The 20,132-nt window shown below is 35.2% G+C and overlaps 1 protein-coding gene across 2 annotated transcripts in view; it reads left to right on the top strand.

The window, feature by feature from the left end:
* The window catches only part of LOC106171119 (ankyrin repeat and MYND domain-containing protein 2), a 65,213-nt gene that overhangs the window by 32,549 nt on the left and 12,532 nt on the right, over nt 1–20,132 (top strand). For both annotated transcript variants that reach the window (XM_087016483.1, XM_087016484.1), the window contains exons 7-10: nt 483–691; nt 12,845–12,980; nt 13,416–13,544; nt 13,685–13,757. In XM_087016483.1, the coding sequence (XP_086872609.1) occupies nt 483–691; nt 12,845–12,980; nt 13,416–13,544; nt 13,685–13,757 (547 nt within the window). The remainder of the gene's footprint in view (nt 1–482; nt 692–12,844; nt 12,981–13,415; nt 13,545–13,684; nt 13,758–20,132) is intronic.

The raw sequence follows: 20,132 nt of genomic DNA, 5'->3' as shown, positions 1-20,132 counted from the left end.
GAATGGAAATAAGCTTATTGTAGTTCAGTTATCTCTTGTTTAAAATTTGAAATTCCATGGGTAGAAGACCTTTGCTAGTCACATTTTCTAAATATATATGTTATCTGCAGTGCATAATTTAAATTTGATGGTGATTATAAGCTGTTAATCATATAATATTGTATTATAGTGGATTAAAAAATATTTTGTGTACTGCCACTACACTCGCTCTAAAAGGAAAACTGTGTTACTAATTATTTTGTAAGGTACCAGAATGATTGAAACACAGCTCAAGCTTGATTACATTATTTTTCTCTCTTGTTGTCTGTACATTTGACAGCTTTGCTGCCCTGTTCTTGGTATTAAAAAGTCAAACATTCTAATTTCTAATAGTATTGTTGTCTGTTTACAAACCATCATTATACAGGTAACAATAACTAGCCAATTGCAAGAAAATTGCTCATTGTTTCCTTTTGATGAAATTGTTTTTATTTGAATTTTAGATATCGTTGTATTTGAGAGACAACAAATGCCTGTTAGAAAACTCAGAAAAAGTGACCAAAGTTTTAGATCTCATCTGTGAGAAGAATATGAAGTCCAAAGAAACCAATGACATCCGTGCCATGAAGTCTCACTACATGTCCTTCCTTGTCAAACAGTGTCACAAATTCTGGCAGGACAAGCAGGAGAATTTGTCTGCATGGATAAAAAGGTACACCTACAATGTGAAGCATGCCAATTGGAATACAATTGCATATTTATTTTTAGACTAGTAGTGCAAGTGCTCAGAAGGTGGAAAAAGCATGAAACATGAAACTGTTCTTTGGACTTTCATTTTTTGGCTGATCATTTTCAAGTATAGTAAATTTAATCATCGTTCATATGTTTTAATATATTCTAATGGATTTTGCCTCTGATGCAAACATCATAGTCTCCATTGCTCAGGCCTCATAAATGATAATTGCTGTTGCCGAGCACGAGCCTCAGATTCCCGAGCACAAACGCCAATATTAATGAGCCGCACCTCAGATTCACAAGCACAACGTAAAGTCAGCGAGCAAAAACTTAGCGTTGCCAAGCACTATCAATTTGTCCAGCTTCCATCCGGGGCCCTGGCTGCTTACATACGTGTTCTTTTTATCATCTCAGGACTATTTTCAAGATGGTGGAAGATACAAGAGACATAACTGTGGAACTTTCAGAGATTTCTGGGCGCAAACGAGTTATATTATCTACCCTTTCTGTCTCTTTTCCTGCGCCTAAATAATGACACTACGCAAATGATAAATAGGACGCAATAGGACGTAAAAAAAATGATTCATCTACTATTTTCACCGACTGAGAAATATCTGTTTCCATCTATCAATATTTTCAACGTAGAATATATAAAAATTCTCAAAACATTTCAAACTACTGTATTAGTATATTCCACTATCCATACCGTGTATTAATACAGCAGCAATGCATTCTCGACAACCTTCGGCTCATACAGAACATACCGAACGGGTAGATAAGCGGATCAACGGCTAGTGCTTGGCAGCGCTAAGTTTGTGCTCGTTGACTTTACGTTGTGCTTGTGAATCTGAGGTGTGGCTCGTTAATATTGGCGTTTGCGCTCGGGAATCTGAGGCTTGTGCTAGGAAACACTTAATCCGTTTATGAGGCCTGCATTGCTGTCTGGCAGCACGGACATGGCAAGAAAGGCATGGCAGTTACAGCCATATTGCATACAAAGACAAGTGAAAACGATAATAAGCAACCTTTCTATTTCATTTATTACCCATGTGTACTATGAAACTCTATAGTTTGCGAGTGGTCTGACCAGTCGTTAAATATCCATGGTAACAATGCCACAGTATAGAGTGAGAGAATTAGCGATAGCTTTGTGAAGTGGCACTCATAACTAGCGAGAGGCTAACGACGGATCACTAACTAATGACAGCTTCTTGAAACGGGCCCCAGTTCCTCTACACAGGACACTCTAGCTTTTGGCAAATATGTCCACAAAGGTCCACTGTTTTTGCACAAGTCCAATTATTTTGAACTTTGATAGAAGTACATGTTACTGTCCTGTCATTGATAAAAGTACAGTTGTTACTATCCAGTCACAGAGAAGCGTGAAATACTCACATAAAGCTTCTACTTATTCAGATATTTGCTGTGGTGAATTGTGAAGCTAATACATACAGGAAGGTTACAGTGAATTTAACATGTGCTGCCTATGCTTGTTATGCAGTCGTCTTTCCCACTTGAGCAAGCTGGGATACATTAAGGCAGCCTGTGAAAGCATTAAACACAAAAAGTGCCCCAAGTTTCTGTAGACCAAGTGATGCAAGTATCTCATGAGCAGGGATGTAGCAGAATTCATACCAAAGTTAAAATGCAATCCAAAGTTGTGCCCTTCCTAGCTGTGGCAGAACAGGTACTACAAGCACAACTATACAAGTATATATACTCTTTGAACAAGAAGCTTTTGAAAGCCAAGCATGATGGCATCTGTAGTATATACCATGATTCTGGAATCTGCCTTCCAGTGGTTTTAGGGAGAGAAGTTGACCATGTGTTCAGCAGGGGCACAGTGTGCAGTGTCACTATTTGTTACAAATGGAGACTATATGTTTGCTATTGAGGAGTTGAAACAACTGCCTTGTTGTCGTTCTAACGGACATTTTGTCCTTGTTTGTCCAAGTGTGAAATAAGTGCACGGGAATATTATGGGCAACACATGATGAATTCATTGAAACCTATTAGCCACACAATTCCCCACAGTGAATATGTGATGAAACATAAGCTTCATTGCGTATTTCACTATACTTCTCTGTGACAAGACAGCAACATGCACTTTATAAAGTTCAGAAGCTTCTATTCCCACACAAAGGCCATCAGATGTCATATCTTCCTCCTACCTCTTTGAGAAAAATAACTATGTTGGATTATAATATATTTGGGAAACTACATGTAACGAAGCATTAACTGTCTATTAATTGCAAGGATTAAGAGTGATGATATATACAAGTGAAAGAGTTTAACATTTAGTCCAAACATCAAAATCATGAATTTTTTTCTTGTTCCAATTGTTCGACCACATCGTCGACAAGACTTGGTAAATTTTCAAGCCAGTGAAATGGATGCTGCATGCCTCGGCCCTTTGTCAATTGTTGTCTTTTCAGTAGCTCTGGTCAATGAGGAAGAAACAATTAATTGAAGATCTAATCTGGAAGCGAGATGTACCTGCCATTTTTTCGTTCCCGATGACAATAATAGTGCATACAATTTGTGCTAATTTAGCAGACTTGCCCTCGCTGACTGATTTGTCCAACCGAAAGATCAGTGGGATTGACCGCCCAGACATCTTGGCCCCAAATGCCATGCACTGTCAAAATCTGACAAATACGTGTAGCTATTCATGATCAGCTACATGGATAACTGATTTGTCAACAATAAAAATGATGTCTTCCTTATCTCCTTGTAAGAAAATACAGTAACTTATATGGCGGTGAAAAGCGGAGCTTCACAGAGAGTCCCACTAGGTATTTATGTTACCTGTGAGTCACTTTTTATTTCCCCAGATGCATGAAACGTTGATATTATTTAGTGTAATCCGTGAAGAACTCCATTCCTGTGACCCCCCTCCCCCACAATAGGACCGTCTTCATTAACATGTGGTTTGTGCTAGGTATGCTGGAGCAGACCAGATAAGACCAGTCTCTCATTTATGTGTTTGCTCAATTCTCACGTCAAATTGTAAATGCATCTGTTTTGTGAAAATTATGGCAATTAAATGCTTATTTTACGTTTGGGTTGTATCAGTGGGGTTTTCAATATGCACCGTGGCTTGTGCATAGCGAGTGTATATATGTAAGAAAATCGGAAGAGTGCCAACAAGATATGTCTATCGGCACAGGTAGGCTCTGGAAATTGCCTTTTTTCAATATGTTTTAATATGACATGATTTTTAAATTAAATACTTAAAAGTAATTGAAAGGTACTGAATTCAGTTTGAGTACAAGTTGGTATTCTTTGACGCGATTGAATTTTCTTTGGAAATACGTCTCACTTGTGAAGCACATCATGAAAATGATCATAGGTGAAGGAAATAGATATAAATTACGAATTGTTGTCTGTTTGAACCTTAAGTAATGTAAGCACATATTGTACACAGCAGAAAAAGATTTCAAAAGGAGGATAAAATGTGCTTGAAACATGTGTTAGGCAAAAATTGCGGCTTATCTTGCGTGACACTTCGGGTAAAATGCAATACTTCCAGTAAGATGGACGTTTTGGCAGATGCCCCAAACAATCCTACGATATCAAAGGTTTCCATTGCTATATTTTAATCAATTCATCCAAAATGACATTTCCATGAAATTAATTAATTAATCTTGGTCGAATTGTTTGGCATATTACTGTATATGCAGTCCCAATAAGCAGTTATTCTGTTGGAAATGTTCTCAAAGAAAGATATTCTTGGACATCCAGACATTGGATATTTCCTTGGCAACTTTTTGTTAGTCTCAGTTCATGATAGTGATTGCTACTCCGGGTTCTTTCGTGCAGAATAAACATATTTCATCGATCTCTTTTTAATAATGTAAAGATATACACCCTTTGGTTGCTTAAGGTTAGGATAATTTTGATTCTTCTTTATAATTCATATGCAGCAGAATTTGAGATATCTTATCACTCCTTGTTTTGACTCACAGAGATCTCTTCAGTGCTTAACAGTAACCTATCAACCAACAAGGTAACCAAACTCCATTTAAAATGAAACATTGACAGTGTTAACATAAGGGAAATATATTTTATAACCCTTAACCCTCAATCACCTTTCAGGGGCCTTGCAGGCCCGGACCCATGTATCTTTTGCTCTCTCTTCATTAGCATGAGGTTTTGAGCCTGTTCCTTTCATGTAATCCTCAAGCAACTTATACCCCATCAATGGATAAATAATTAGTTTTGAAATAATTTACAACATATGTAGAAATTAACTTTTCCAAAAGTTAGTCCCATTTCCTGGAAACCGGGCCTCTGAGGCCCGGTCGCTTGAAAATTTTACTTCCACATGGGATAAATAAGTCCATGTTACCTCAAATAGCTTTGCTATAAAATGTTTTACACAAGCAATATCATGTGTGCTATGACTATCAGTATGGTCAATGAAATCTGCCTGTGAAAGATTCAAGACCTGGAGAAATTATTATTTATGAGTAATCAGTCACCTTGCATGGTCACCTGATATGCAGATATCAGTTTAAATCTATCATTATTACATACCTGATAGACTGCGCTACCTTTGCGAAACTTTCCATTTTGAGAAAAAAAATGTTTTTCCGCATTTTCCATACACAGTGTATACTCATGCACCCAGGTGGAGGTAAAGCGAGCAAGGGACTGGTGTAACATGAAAATCTGACTCCCCCAGTCAGATTTTCATAATGAAAATCTGACTCCCAATGAAAATTTGACTCCCCCTCCACAAATGTTCATAAATCTTATTTTATTTGAGTATATGACTGTGATATTGTAGTATGAAAAATGGAGGATACTTTGGCACTTTTTTTTTTAAGTTTGCAGGTGAATATTTTCAGGAAAAAAATATGAAAATTAAAAATGTGCACTTAACCGCCCATTGTCTCCCCTTTGAAAAAGCTATTTATTTGATATTGGATGATCATTTCTACATCTTTCCTTTAAATTTACTTTATGAAGATTATATTGGAAATATTTGAAAGTTTGATGGTAAACTATTGGGTGAAAAAACTAAAAAAAAAACATGAAAAATAGAAAATTAAAAATGTGCATTTTATCACCCAATAACTCTCCTATGAAAAAGCTATTTATTTGATATTTGATGATCATTCTGACATCTTTTCTATTAGGATACTTTATGAAAAATATATTGGAAATATTTAAAAGTTTGATGATTAAATAGTGAGTGAAAGAATGAAAAATAAATCATGAAAATCTTCATTTTTATACTCATGAGATTTGGATTCCCATAAAGAAAAGGACCTATTTTATATTCAGTCACCATACCATTGTTTTTCTACATAGTTTGCACAGAGATGTACTTTTTGTTATTATTTGAAAGTTTGGTGGTGAAAATTTTGGTGAATATTTTTAAAACAAGTATTCATCTTACTACCTGTAGGTTTTGCACTTCCATGTCAAAATGCTACATTTTTAATTCGGGAAATTGGCCACATCGCCTTTTTACTGAATTCTTCTTATATAGCATACCCAGTATTTTACCATTCAAACTTTCAAATATTTCCAATATATTCTTCATTAAGTATCCTTAAAGAAAAGATGGCAGAATGATCATCAAATATCAAATAGATAGCCTTTTCATAGGGGAGTCATTGGGTGTTGGAATACAAATCTTTAATTTTTCTTATTTTTCATGTGTTTTTTTTATTATTTTTTTCACCCAATTTTTTAACCATCAAACTTTCAAGTACTTTCAATATATTCCTCATAAAGTATCCTCAAAGAAAAGATGTCAGAATGATCATCAAACATCAAACAAATAGCTTTTTCATAGGGGGGTCATTGGGTGTGAGAATAAAAATCTTTAATTTTTCTTATTTTTTAATGTGTTTTTTTTTATTATTATTATTTTCACCCAATTTTTTAACCATTAAACTTTCAAGTACTTTCAATATATTCCTCATAAAGTATCCTCAAAGAAAAGTTGTTGAAATGGTCATCAAATGTCAAATAAATAGCTTTTTCATAGGGGAGTCCTTGGGTGGTAAAATACAAATCTTTAATTTTTCTTTATTTTTTCATGAAAATTTTCACCTGCAAACTAACAAAAAGTGCCAATGTGTCCTCCATTATACATACTACAATATCATAGTCATTTACTCAAATTAAATTAGATTTTTGAATGTTTTTTGGGGGGAGTCAGATTTACATGGTACACCGGGCCTCTGAGGCCCGGTTTCAGGGTTTACGTAGGGTTCCATTTCCTTGTGGATGAGGGTTAAAACATAAGAAAAGGCATATTACACACTATGGATCGTTTAAATGGCGATGTTGAAACTCTTGCCATTGTTGCCGTTGTTGGCTTGAAACTTACAGAACAGATGAATATTCATAATACGTGGGTCAAGTTCGAAAATCGGCATTTTTATGGAAGTTATGCTGTTTTTCACTTTTTTCAGCATATATGCAACACCGATAACATGATAAGTAAAAAAAAAAAAAAATGTTTTATCTTTTGGCTTACAACTTACAGAACTGATGAATATTCATAATACACATTACTTTGTGTACTTTTTATGTACAGACACAGATGTGTCTGTACATATAGCCATCACCTGCGTCTGTTGTCGCTGTCGCCGTGCACTTTTACCAATAACACGATAAGTGGAAAACCATTTTTTCTTTTGGTTTGAAACTTACAGAATTGATGAATATTCATAATACGCAGGTCAAGTTAAAAAATCAGCATCATCGGGTCATTTTTAGGGAAGTTATGCTGTTTTTATGTACAGACAGATGTTTCTGTACATATAGCCATCACCTGCCACTAGTGGGCTTGATTTGGTCTTAAAGTGCAATTTAAGAACACAAATAGTCTTACATGATCTTAAAACATGAGTAAGACCATTTCTAGTCTAACAGCCAATTAAGTTGTCTCCCCTTACACGTTCTCCTATTGTGAGCAGAGGTGTCCTCTATTGTGAGGGGAGGTAACCCCCATTGTGAGGGGAGGAAACTGCTTGACCACTTAAATAGATGTTAGATCATTTTTGATCTTAAAAGCAGATTCAGTCCATTTTAAGACTACTGCTGTAATGATTAAGATTGTGTAAGATCACTTATGAACTTAAATTGCACTTTAAGATTAAAATCTAGCCCACTAGTGCATGCGTCTGTTGTCATCGTCGCTGTGCACTTTTACCGATAACACGATAAGTGGAAACCCATTTTTTCTTTTGGTTTAAAACTTACAGAATTGATGAATATTCATAATACGCAGGTCAAATTCAAAAATCGGCATGATCGGGTCATTTTTAGGGAAGTTATGCTGTTTTTTCACTTTTTTCAGCATATATGCAGCACCGATAACATGATAAGTGGAAAACCATTTTACCTTTTGGCTTGAAACTTACAGAACTGGTGAATATTCATAATACACAGGTCAAGTTTGAAAATCAGCATGATCGTCAATTTTTTTGGAAATTATCCTGTTTTTTTTTTTTTTTTTTCAATTTTGTCAGCATTTTTATAACACCGATAACATGATAAGTGTAAAAATGGTTTTCCTTTTGGATTGAAACTTACAGAACTGATGAATATTCATAATACGCAAAATTCGAAAATTGGCTTGATTGGACTATTTTTTACAAAAGTTATGCTGTTTTTTTTCCATTATTCAGCATATATGCAACACTGATAATGCATTTTAAGGAAAACCAATCAGCCTTTTGTCTTGAAACTCACAGGAGTGATCAGTCTGACTAGTATACAGATTAAGTTTGAAAATAAGCTTGATCAGTTAAGTTTTGATGAAGTTATTGGCCATTTTGTATGTAAAAGTGTTGTTTTGACGTTTCATGCTTCTAAACAATATTGTTAGTTGGCTATATAAAAATGACGGTACACCTTTTATTGTGCATTGTGTAATAAAGTATCAAAAATGGAAAGGCACTCATATCATTGCAGTTCGTCAGATTCAATCATTCACTAAGTTAAGAATCTCAGAATGGAGCAAGTTGGACATTTAAATTTGTTCTATTGATATTTTTCCTTTGACAACATATTTTTTAATTGATCATATAAAAATGACAGTAAATCGATTATTTTGTTTTATGTAAAAAAGGTGTTGAAAATGGAAATAAACTCTTTTCAATACAGTTTTCTCTTGTTTAGATTTTGGGATTTTCAAAGTGTGACTCTGAATTCTGTGGGCTAGTCACATTTTCTGAATATCCATGATAGTTTTATTTTATCATTAAAAAAACTGATGGTTATTATGCTGTTAAGCATTGTGTAATATTGCATCAAAATTGAAGTAAACCCTATTTTGGGCACTGCCTCCGTAGTGACCGTGAAAGGAAAACCATGTCACTTGCTCTTTTCACACTTAAAGGAAAGAAACAGGACTGAAATACAGCTTTAGTTGGAAAATCTGTCTCATTAGTTAATTTTCTGGAAGTAAATTTTAAATTATATAGTCTTTTTGTGAAAATTTTTATCTTTCACATACTGGAATTTTCAGTGTGGGACTTAGAGCTCCCTTGGGCATGAAGCCCAGTGGTAATCAAATTTTCTTAATGTCCATGTTTTTAATAGTAGATATTTAAAAATTGGAGGTATTTACACAGTTAGTCATTATGTAATGTTGCATCAAAATTGAGAAAAAACCTACTTTGTGCAATGCCACCATTAACGTTATGGAAAGAAAACTGTTACTTTCTATTTTTTCAACTAGTCTAACAAGAATGATTCTTAGGATTGACATACAGCTCATATTAGAAAACCAGCTCTATTGGACTATCATTTTTATTAAATTTATGCATTTCATGTGAAATTTTCTTTTTTTCTCATTCTGGCACTTTCTAAGTATAAACTTGAACTCTGATGGGCCTGAAGCCTTATGCTTTTAATTTCGTCGGTGTTACCTGTTGTGCATAATTAAAATGTGATGTTGACTGTGCAGTTAAACATAGTGTATTATTGCATCAGAATTGGTAGTCTCCTATTTTGTGCATTATTGTTTTGTGCTTTTCTTAAGGTGTGACATATGGGCCTGAAGACCTTTGAGAGGGTCAGTCTGTAAATTTCCCTTGGGTATCACTAGGCTAAGTTCAGAGTTGTAAAGTCATTTGCCTAATTAATAGGCCATTAAATGAGATTACACAAAGCACATTTGTTGATATAACCCTGTAAACACCCAAAGGTTAAGCTCTCTGCTAGATTAATAATAAGGAAGCAGTGATAATTATGCAGGTAAATTTTGTTTAATATTGCAAATAAGTTTTTAATATATATATGTATATATATATATATATATATATATACATATATACTGTCAGTAAATATCTCTGGGTCTGCTCCTGTTATTGACCATGTTACCTGTTGTGCATGATTAAAATTCAGTGTTGACTGACAGTGCTATTATAAGCATTATTTATTATTGCATTAAAATTGACAAAATGACCTATTTTGCATCTTTATTTTCTGTTTTTTGTCTGTACATTTGACAGCTTTGCTGCCTTGTTTCTGCATAATGTCTGATCATTTCACAGATTTGCTGCCTTGTTTCCTGTATGGTGTCTGTATATTTGTCAGTTTTTATTTATTTATTAATTAATTAATTTATTTATTTATTAGTACCACCAGCGTGTACGCTGGCGGTACTCATGGTTTTAGTCCCAACCCATCTCGTCCGGCTCCGCGTACTGGCGCCGGATACAAGTCACCGTTACCGCTTCTCCTCCTAGACCGCAAGGACCTCTGTCCCCATCTCTTGGATTTAGGTCACATATAACCTCAACTTGAACCCCCAGGTTTTTATGTCTCAGTCAGTGCATTGACCTGTGCGTGACGCTCGTTGAAATGCACCCTTGTCAAAATTTTTGAAAATTCAATGCCAATTATCTACCCGACCGAAGGAATTATGGGAAAATTTTCCTACAGACGGCTGACTGAAAGTCATATGTGGAGATTTCAAATATGCCCTTGGATTTGATCTTTGACCTTTGCTTCAAGGTCAAACGGGCCAAAATTTTCCAAAAAACGAATTTTTTACGAAAAAAAAATTATTGGCGCTGATATTCAGAAACTACACAGACTTAACCAATAATATTATTGGAAAGTGTTACCCTTCGGGTCATCTTTCATCTCTGTGAATTTGGGGTCAATGAGAGCATTTTCACGGGAGTAGCGGCCATAAGATACCAAAACTGAAAACTGTCTCTAATTCGGGAACCGTTAATGCTAGGGACCCGTTCTTTTTTGCATTTTGTAGAGCATGTAAAGCCCAACACTGTAGGTCGTCTTGTTTTTTTTTTTTGTATTTCATATGGTTTTTGTGTTATGCTGTATTTAAAAGTACATTGTGGTGGTGAAAGCAAAATGTGCAGTATGGTAATGGATAATAAATTTTGAACCCCAGGAGAATAAAACATAAGGCTTGGTGAGGCAGACAACTTCTGGTCAAAAATGATATTATTTCATGAAATTTGAACATCTGGAACTTCTGAGCACCTCCCATTTCAAGAATTTCAACCAAAATGACCTTTTCTTTATTTTAATAAGTTTTTTCTGTAGGAAATTTATGGCACATTATTGTAACTCTAGAATTATAACATTTAGTCCCTTATATCTCCAAAACTGGCAGAGAAAGGTCAATAGTTATTATTAAAGTTGAATAGGAAGTCATATAATGGCAATAAAGATGTGACCTTGAAATTGACCTTTGACCTACTTTTCACCATGAACTGAAATTGCAAATTTTTGTTCCCTTATATCTCCAAAACTGGCAGAGAAAGGTCAATAGTTACTATTAAAGTTGAATAGGAAGTTATATACTGGCAATCTGATTGTGACCTTGAAATTGACCTTTGACCTACTTTTCATCATGAATTGAACTTTGCATATTTTGGTTCCCTTTTATCTCCAAAACTGGCAGAGATACGCCCATAGTTGCTATTGAATTTGTATAGAAAGTCATTAGAAGCAATTTATTGTGACCTTAAAATTGACCTTTGACCTACTTTTCACCATGAACTGAACTTTGCAAATTTCTGTTCCCTTTTATCTCCAAAACTGGCAGAGATAGGTCAATAGTTACTATTAAAGTTGAATAGGAAGTCATATACTGGCAATCTGAGTGTGACCTTGAAATTGATCTTTGACCTACTTTTCATCATGAATTGAACTTTGCATATTTTGGTTCCCTTTTATCTCCAAAACTGGCAGAGATACGCCCATAGTTGATATTGAATTTGAATAGAAAGTCATAAGAGGCAATTTATTGTGATCTTAAAATTGACCTTTGACCTACTTTTCACCATGAACAGAACTTTGCAAATTTTTGTTCCCTTTTATCTCCAAAACTGGCAGAGATAGGTCAATAGTTACTATTAAAGTTGAATAGGAAGTCATATACTGGCAATCTAAGTGTGACCTTGAAATTGACCTTTGACCTACTTTTTATCATGAACTGAACTCTGCTAATTTATTTCCCTTTTAACTTTAAACTTGGCAGAGATAGGTCACTAGTTACTATTGAAGTTGAATAGGACGTTTTATACTGGTAATCTTAATCTGACCTTGAAATTGACCTTTGACCTACTTTACACCTTAAAGTGAACTTTGCAACTTTTTTAATGCTTATACTTTCAAAACTGGCAAAGATACGCCCATAGTTACTATTGAATTTGAATAGAAAGTCATTAGAGGCATTTTACTGTGACCTTAAAATTGACCTTTGACCTACTTTTCACCATGAACTGAGCTTCGCAAATTTTTGTTCCCTTTTATCTCCAAAACTGGCAGAGATAGGTCCATAGTTAATATTGAACTCGAATAGGAAGTCATATACTGGCAATCTAAGTGTGACCTTAAAATTGATCTTTGACCTACTTTTCATCCTGATTTGAACTTTGCAAATTTTTGTTCCCTTTTATCTCCAAAACTGGCAGAGGTAGGTCCAAAGTTATCGCCTCTCTGATCCTCTAGTTTATTTTTTATTTTTTGATCGCTTGGTACATTGTTTCCCATTAGAAGAAGACTCCATATTGGATATTGCTAGAATTTAAATCTGAATTCCTTTTATGTCACTCCTGTCTGTGTTTTCCTTGTTTGGAAAAAACTATGGAAAGTTCTTACTTTGTTTTTGATCTAGTTTGCTGAGGGCTAGAGAGGGTGATGGAACGCAGGAAGTAATGGAGCAGTGCGTAAGACAGGCACTTAAGGAATTTCCATATGTGGAATCAAAACTACTACAGCAGATTGTGCCTACATTGGCAAAAAAGAAAATCGTAAGAACTATGGGTCTAAGGCTCCAGCTCAATTTTATGTGGATTTTTATATTTGTAAATGAAAAAATTCAACTAGGTAGATAATGTATTACATGTAAGTTGCCCCTGATGGTGTCAGTTTTTTTATGACTTTATTAAGACAGCATGGCTACTTTATTTAACTAGAGGAAAAGTGTAAAATAACTTTGCATTTACTTTTATGTCTCTGAATTTGATAGTGTTTAATCCTATATGTTTATTAATTACTCAGGTGATAACATAACAGTATGACAAGATATTTTACATTGTATTAGTTAAAAGGTGTTCAGCATTTAAGATCAATTTCTATGACAAGCACCTTCATAAATCCTCAGTCGAGAGGAGAATGTTTTAACATGTTACTGTTCCCATATGTTAAATGTAGACCAAAATCCTGAGTATTGTGCTGTGTTCCAGGGTGAGCAGCCAGATGCTCTGATGATATTAACCCAGGCACTGAATGGACAGCAGTTTGGCAGTGATGATACTGCATGTGATACCTGTGGGGAAACAGGGGCAGAAAAGAAATGTTCAGCATGTAAAAAGGTGAAACTCTTCTGAACAGCTCTTGTCTTCCATTAACATCAAGACCCCAGTCAATTCTTTTACTACATGAATTTTAATCTTTGAGTTGTATTAAATTGTAATAAGCTTGTTTCAGTGGTTTGATGTTTCTTTTGTTTTAGGTTGTGTACTGTAACCAAGTGTGTCAGAAGCTTCACTGGTTTACTCATAAAAAGTTCTGTAAACAGTTAGCAGGTGGGTGGTTTTGTTTGATCATTCTTTTCAAGGGTGGAGAAGAAACTATTTTTAGGCACAAGCATTAATGAAGTCTGAGCAGTATCAGTCTAATAGTGACATAATTAATTTTAATGACTTTTTCAAAATTATGGACTTCAAAACAGCCTTACCTAAACCTAGATAGGTATTGCAACAGCAAGAAAACCATCCCATGCATGAAGGAATTTAAGTGCCATTTCACAAAAAAAACCCCCAACCAAATCAGCCAAAAAAGTGGCAAAGTGGAAGTTGGCAGATTTAACCGATATTTTCTGTGTTTGATAACTTTTACCAATGGTGTTCAAAGCACACTTAAAAAAATTCTGAAAATTTTTGAAAAAATAGATATGGCTACTGAACTTTTGGGGTCCAGACTACACAAAATATTGCAACAAAAGTAGTGGAAGTTTGTGTGTAAATTCCATGTTAATCACATTGCTACAGTAACGAACTTGGCCCATGAAAAGAGGGAACAAAATCAAGGTCTAAATGTAGCACTCACCGATTGGTGAATTTCACCTAACACAGCACTAAATTTGAATAAAATTAGACAATTTTAGAAACATTACGTTTAATACATGTACTTCACATATTCAGAATTCGTAGGGATAGATATCTATGAGGGGTGAGTTATGCAGTAGTTCACTTCCATGATGCTGTTAAAATGCGCCTGATTTTTATTAATTGTGTGATTGTTAATATTAATGTAATTGACAAAATTCTAAATAGTTTTTCCCAGTTATTGGCGTCACTGTACATGGTTTGAAGATAAAGAAAATACTTTGAAACTTTCGTTTATGACTCTGTGTGCTCTGAAATCTGATCGTGCTTCGCGTCCAGGATCAAGTAAAGATGATAGGGAACTCGTTCTTCAAAGGCTTTGAGTGAGCTACTGAGCTTAACACTGTGACCACCTCACAGATTTCAATTAGGGACAAATTAGGGTGCATTCCCACAGATTTTAGATCGATCTATCCCCAAGGGGAGTCTCACTAGATTACTGTCAGATAATCCGGCTTAAATGTCCATCCCGCCTGCTACAAGCTGTAAGGGGGTAATTAACTTTCGTGCCTGCTCGGCTGACAGCTATTTTGCGTGAACCCCCAGGGAGTTAGGTCGATCTAGTTGGATCAGTCTAATCTCTGGGAATAGGGTCTTAGACTTAATCCAGAAAGTGCCATCGCCCACTACACACAGGGAAAGGAAAAACTTATACTGACCAAGCGATTGGTGTGGAGATGTCTTAAGAACTCAAACTTGACTTTGGTATTCTCATCTCTATAGGGTCATGTAAGTATAATTGCCTTTGAAGTATAATATACAATACCAAGCCTTTGCCTTATATTTGTCCTTCTTTATATAGTAAATTTACCCTCTACCATGGTCTCAGTTATTATTGTGGACATTTTTTGCTGAATCGACCCTGTTACTTTTGACCACGAGGAAACAATTAACTCTGCCCGCGCACAAAAGGCTTGGCACTTGCTCTGCAGGAGCTTCGCTTAGGGTCGATGTGATAACTGCACATGCTCCTTACGTAACCTGTCTAAGGCTCCGCTGTCTGCTGAGACTAGCCATGTGATGAAGGTCAGGTCAATTAATTTTCTTGATTGCAGTCAAGCGGACTTAGACTGGACCTGCCAATAAGCAGTGCCTGAGCAGTTATGCAAACAATTACCAGCCATGTAATCAGCCTTGAGATTCCATTATAGGGTGACATCAGACCAAAATGACTGTCTATTTATCTTAGAGACCTATCTGTGAATATCTGTGAAAAATCAATCTATCACCCTGGTAGAGGGTATAGCAAATTAATGTTGTTGAAAAAAGCCTTAATTTGGCTTGTTTTATAATATAGTGATTTTTTCTTTGAAAACAATTTGTTTATTCTAATCAAAGTGTTTGTTAATAATTTGCTTTATAGAGATTTAAATTTTATTATTGCTAAGTAGGGCTTTGCTAATGAGAGAGTCTTTCATATGGGTAAATTCCATAGTTTTTCAGAAACCAATAACCAAGGTTATCATTTGTAAAATAATATTTTCTTCCTCCTGTTTTGCAGATCCATTGCTTTGTGCACCTGGGGCCCATTTCACAGAGCTCTCCTTTGTTAGAATTACTAACGAAAGAATTATCTCGCTAACAAGAAGTCTTTATGATTTTTGAGTGCTGTTTCACACAGCTATCATTAACCTTTCGCTAAATTTTCTCATAAAGTTTGTTCGCTAGTTCACTCATTACTCACCCTACTCTCAAAATAGTCCACTGGAAGTGGAACTTTGGCATAAAAAGTGTCATGAATGTCCTTATTCTTTAAGATGCATGCAAATTTTTTCTACAAAAACCAACCAAATGCCAGCATATAGTTTCAAACGGTATAACTAAGAGAATTACCAAAGGACATTGTTTAATATTACCTGGAAAATGATATTTGAATGGATTTTTCTGCTAGCTTTCTTTGCTATATATACATGGGGCAGAAAAGTAGGTCACTTAAGTAGGTTAAATTTCTGACCAAAAATTTAAGGAAAGGAGCAGTCTAAGACCCCATTCCTACAGATTTTAGTTAGATCTATCCCCGTGGGGAGTCTCACAAGATTACTGTCAGCTTAGCCGGTGTACCATGAAAATCTGACTCCCCCAAAATGCGACTCCCCAGTCAAATTTTCATTATGAAAATGTGACTCCCCAGTCAAACTTTCATAATGAAAATATGACTCCCCCCATGAAATTTTGACTCCCCCCACAAAACTTTATATAAGTTTTATTTTATTTGAGAATATGACTTTTACATTGTAGTATGCATAATGGAGGAAACATTGGCACTTTTTGTTAGTTTGCAAGTGAAAATTTTAGTGAGAAAATAAATTAAAAATGTGTATTTTACCACCCAATGACTCCCCAATGAAAAAGCTATTTGTTTGATATTTGATGATCATTTCAACATCTTTCCCTTAAGTATACTTTATGAAGAATATACAGTATTAGAAATATTTGAAAGTTTGGTTGTAAACTATTGGGTGCAAAAAATGAAAAAAAAAATAATAAAAATGAAAAATCTTCATATTCATACGCATCAGATTTGGTCTCCCATGAACAAAAGGCCCTACTTTATATTTAGTCACCATACCATTGTTTTCCACATAGTTTGCATTGTGACATATATTTTGTTAGTATTTGAAAGTTTGGTGGTGAAAATTTTGGTGAAATTTCATAATTTTTTAAATAAGTATTCATCTTACCGCCTGTAGGATTTGGACTCCCATAGCCTTTTCATAGGAGTCATTGGGTGGAAAAATACACATTTTAAATTTTCTTAATAATCCTCCATTATGCATACTACAAGATAAAAGCTATATACTCAAATAAAATAAGATTTATAAAGTTTTGTGAGGGGGAGTCAAAATTTCATGGGGGAAGACAGATTTTCATTATTAAATTTTGACTGGGAGAGTCAGATTTTCATGGGAGTCAGATTTTCATGTTACACCGGCTTAAATGTCTGTCCCGCCTACTAAAAGCTGTAAGGGGGTAATTAAATGTCGTGCTCGCTTGGCTGACTGCAATTTAGCGTGAACCCCCAGGGAGTTAGGTCGCTCCAGATGGATCGATCTAAATCTGTGGGAATGCACTCTAAAGCTCTTTTAGGCTGATTTATTTAGTTTATCCCTTGGCATGTTGACTTTATTTGAGTCATATAAAAATCTAGTAGAAGTGGTTTATATGTGTTACTGGGAATCCATGCTCCACCTATGCTCGGTTCATATGTACCTTTAAACGTTTGACGGCTGAAACTGCATAGTAACACCTGCTTTGAGGTCGTCATAAAGGATCTCCAACCACCATCTCCACTACTTTTAATTTTGTTGTCACAACCAGGCAGAATCATTCCTAAAATTCATCATCATCCATATATTCTAATGGAATCTGCCTCTGATGAAAACATCATGATCACCATTGCTATCTGGGGTCACAGATGGCAAGAAAAGCAGCCGCCATATTGCTTTCAAAGACAGATGAAAGAAAACTGTAACTAAGCAACCTTACTCTTTCATTTATGTAAATGTGAAATTAAAATCTAGGGTTTGTGAGTGGTCTGACACACTTGTTAAATATCCATGGTAACAATGAGACAATAAACGAACTAACGATAGCTTCTTGAAACAGCACTCAACAAATAAGAGGCTAAGGACTGATCACTAACTGACAAATGCTTTGTCATAGGGGCCCTGGTGGAGAAGGCCACTCAGAACTGGTTTGCAGTCATATCCCTGCTAGAGGAATCTATCTGCCAGCTGAAAACAAAAGCGGATGGCCTTAGACTTAGATTGGGTTTCCATGCCATCTGGATCGGTCCAACTTCCTGGGGAGTCCTGTCAATTGCTATCAACTTAAAACTTAACCAGCTTAAATGTCTGTCACGCCTACTGAATCAGCTAAAGGGTAAAGATAATTACCCCTAACAGCTTTACAATTTAGTGAAACTCTCCAGGGAGATAGATTGATCCAAATATCTGTGGGAATGGTCGCCTTTAGCCAACACTCAAAGAAAATCAGAATGGAAACAGTTATTGACAGAATTAAAGTCAAGGAGGTAGAAAATTTGGGTGAAATAAGATTCTCCAGAGCTGCACAGGTGACAGGTTGTATGTCAGTTGGTTCAGGCTACAATAGTGTTCCAGTAGGTTGGGGACTGAGGAATGCTAAGACAGTAGAGATGTTCTCCAGTCAAGTTATTTCTCTCCATTGAATGTAAGACAGGAATTTCATCAGGAGAGAAGGAAACTCCAACTGAGTATGATAAATACCAAAAAAAAAAAAAAAAAACAGACAAGAAACTGATGAGTGGCCAAGTGAGTTTAAATATTTTATACAAATGTGAAAAGCTAGAAGTGGTGCACAGTGATGGTACTGATAAAGAAGCATCTGAAAATGCCCTTCAGAGGTAGACATGAAAGAAACGGATCAATGAAACATTAGGTGTATGACATGGAGAACATTAATAAATTTTTATGTACAGACACAGATGTGTCTGTACATATTGACATCACCTGCGTCTGTCGTCGCCGTCGCCGATCATGTCGCTGTCGCCTTGCACTTTCAGCATTAACACCATAAGTGGAAGACAGTTTTACTTTTTGGCTTTATATTTACAGAGCTGATGAGTATTCATTAAACGCAAGTTAAGTTTGAAAATAAGCATGATCGGGCCATTATTGTAGAAGTAATGCTATTTTTTCACTTTTCAGCATATATGCAACATCGTTAACACGTTTCAAGGAAAACCGATAGGCCTATTGTCATAAAACTGATAGGGGTAATCAATCTTACTAAAACGCAGGTCAAGTTTGAAAATCGTCATGATCGGGCCACTATTTTAGTAGTTATGCTGTTTTTTACACTTTTCAGCATATATGCATATTTCCTGCATCTTTACAACATTGTTAGTTGATTTAGTAAGAATGATGGTAAACTTGTTATCATGTATTGTGTAAAAAAGTGTCAAGAATGGAAATAAACTCATATCATTGCAGTTTGTCAGATTAAATCATTCACTATGTTCAGAATCTCAGAATGGAGGAAATTGGACATTTAACACTGTTCTATTGATATTTTTCCCATCTCATCAATTTTCTTAGTTGATCATATAAAAATGGCAGTAAACTGTTAATTTTGTTTTATGTTAAAAAATTGTTAAAAATGAAAAAAAAAAACATTTCAGAACAGTGCTGTCTTGTTTACATTTTGGCATTTTCAAGGTGTGACTTTGAAGTTCCATGGTACTGAAGACCTTTGCTAGTCACATTTTCCAAATATCCATGATACTAATATCTTATTATTAAAAATTGATGGTCATTATGCTGTTAAACATTATGCTATGTTGCATCAAAATTTGAAGAAACCCCTATTTTGGGCACTGCTCCCATGATGACCATTAAAGGAAAACCATGTCACTTACTGTTCTCAAACTTACAGGAAAGAAACATGGGACTTAAATAAAGCTTCAGTGGGCAATGCAGTTTGTTTGGTAAATTTTTCTGGCAGTTAAACTTTTTTTTTTTTGTGAAAATTTAATTTTTCACATATTGGCATTTTCAAGGTGCGACTTAAGAACCTCCACAAGCTTGAAGACCCATGCTAATCATATTTTCTGAAAATCCATGATACGGATCTTTTATTATTTAAAACTGATGGTCATTATGCTGTTAAGCATTATGTAATATTGCATTAAAATAGAAGAAAACACAATTTTTGGTGCTGCTGCCATGATGACCATTATGGGAAAACCATGTTACTTATGATTGTCAAACTTTCAAAAAAGAAAGGACTAAAATGCAGCCGGAGTTGGAAAAG

The sequence above is a fragment of the Lingula anatina genome, chromosome 7 (genome assembly GCF_051362555.1).
Source record: "Lingula anatina isolate TDL-2025a chromosome 7, LinAna3.0, whole genome shotgun sequence".
In the NCBI taxonomy this organism is placed as follows: Eukaryota; Metazoa; Brachiopoda; class Lingulata; order Lingulida; family Lingulidae; genus Lingula; species Lingula anatina.
This window is presented reverse-complemented; position numbering and strand designations above follow the sequence as displayed.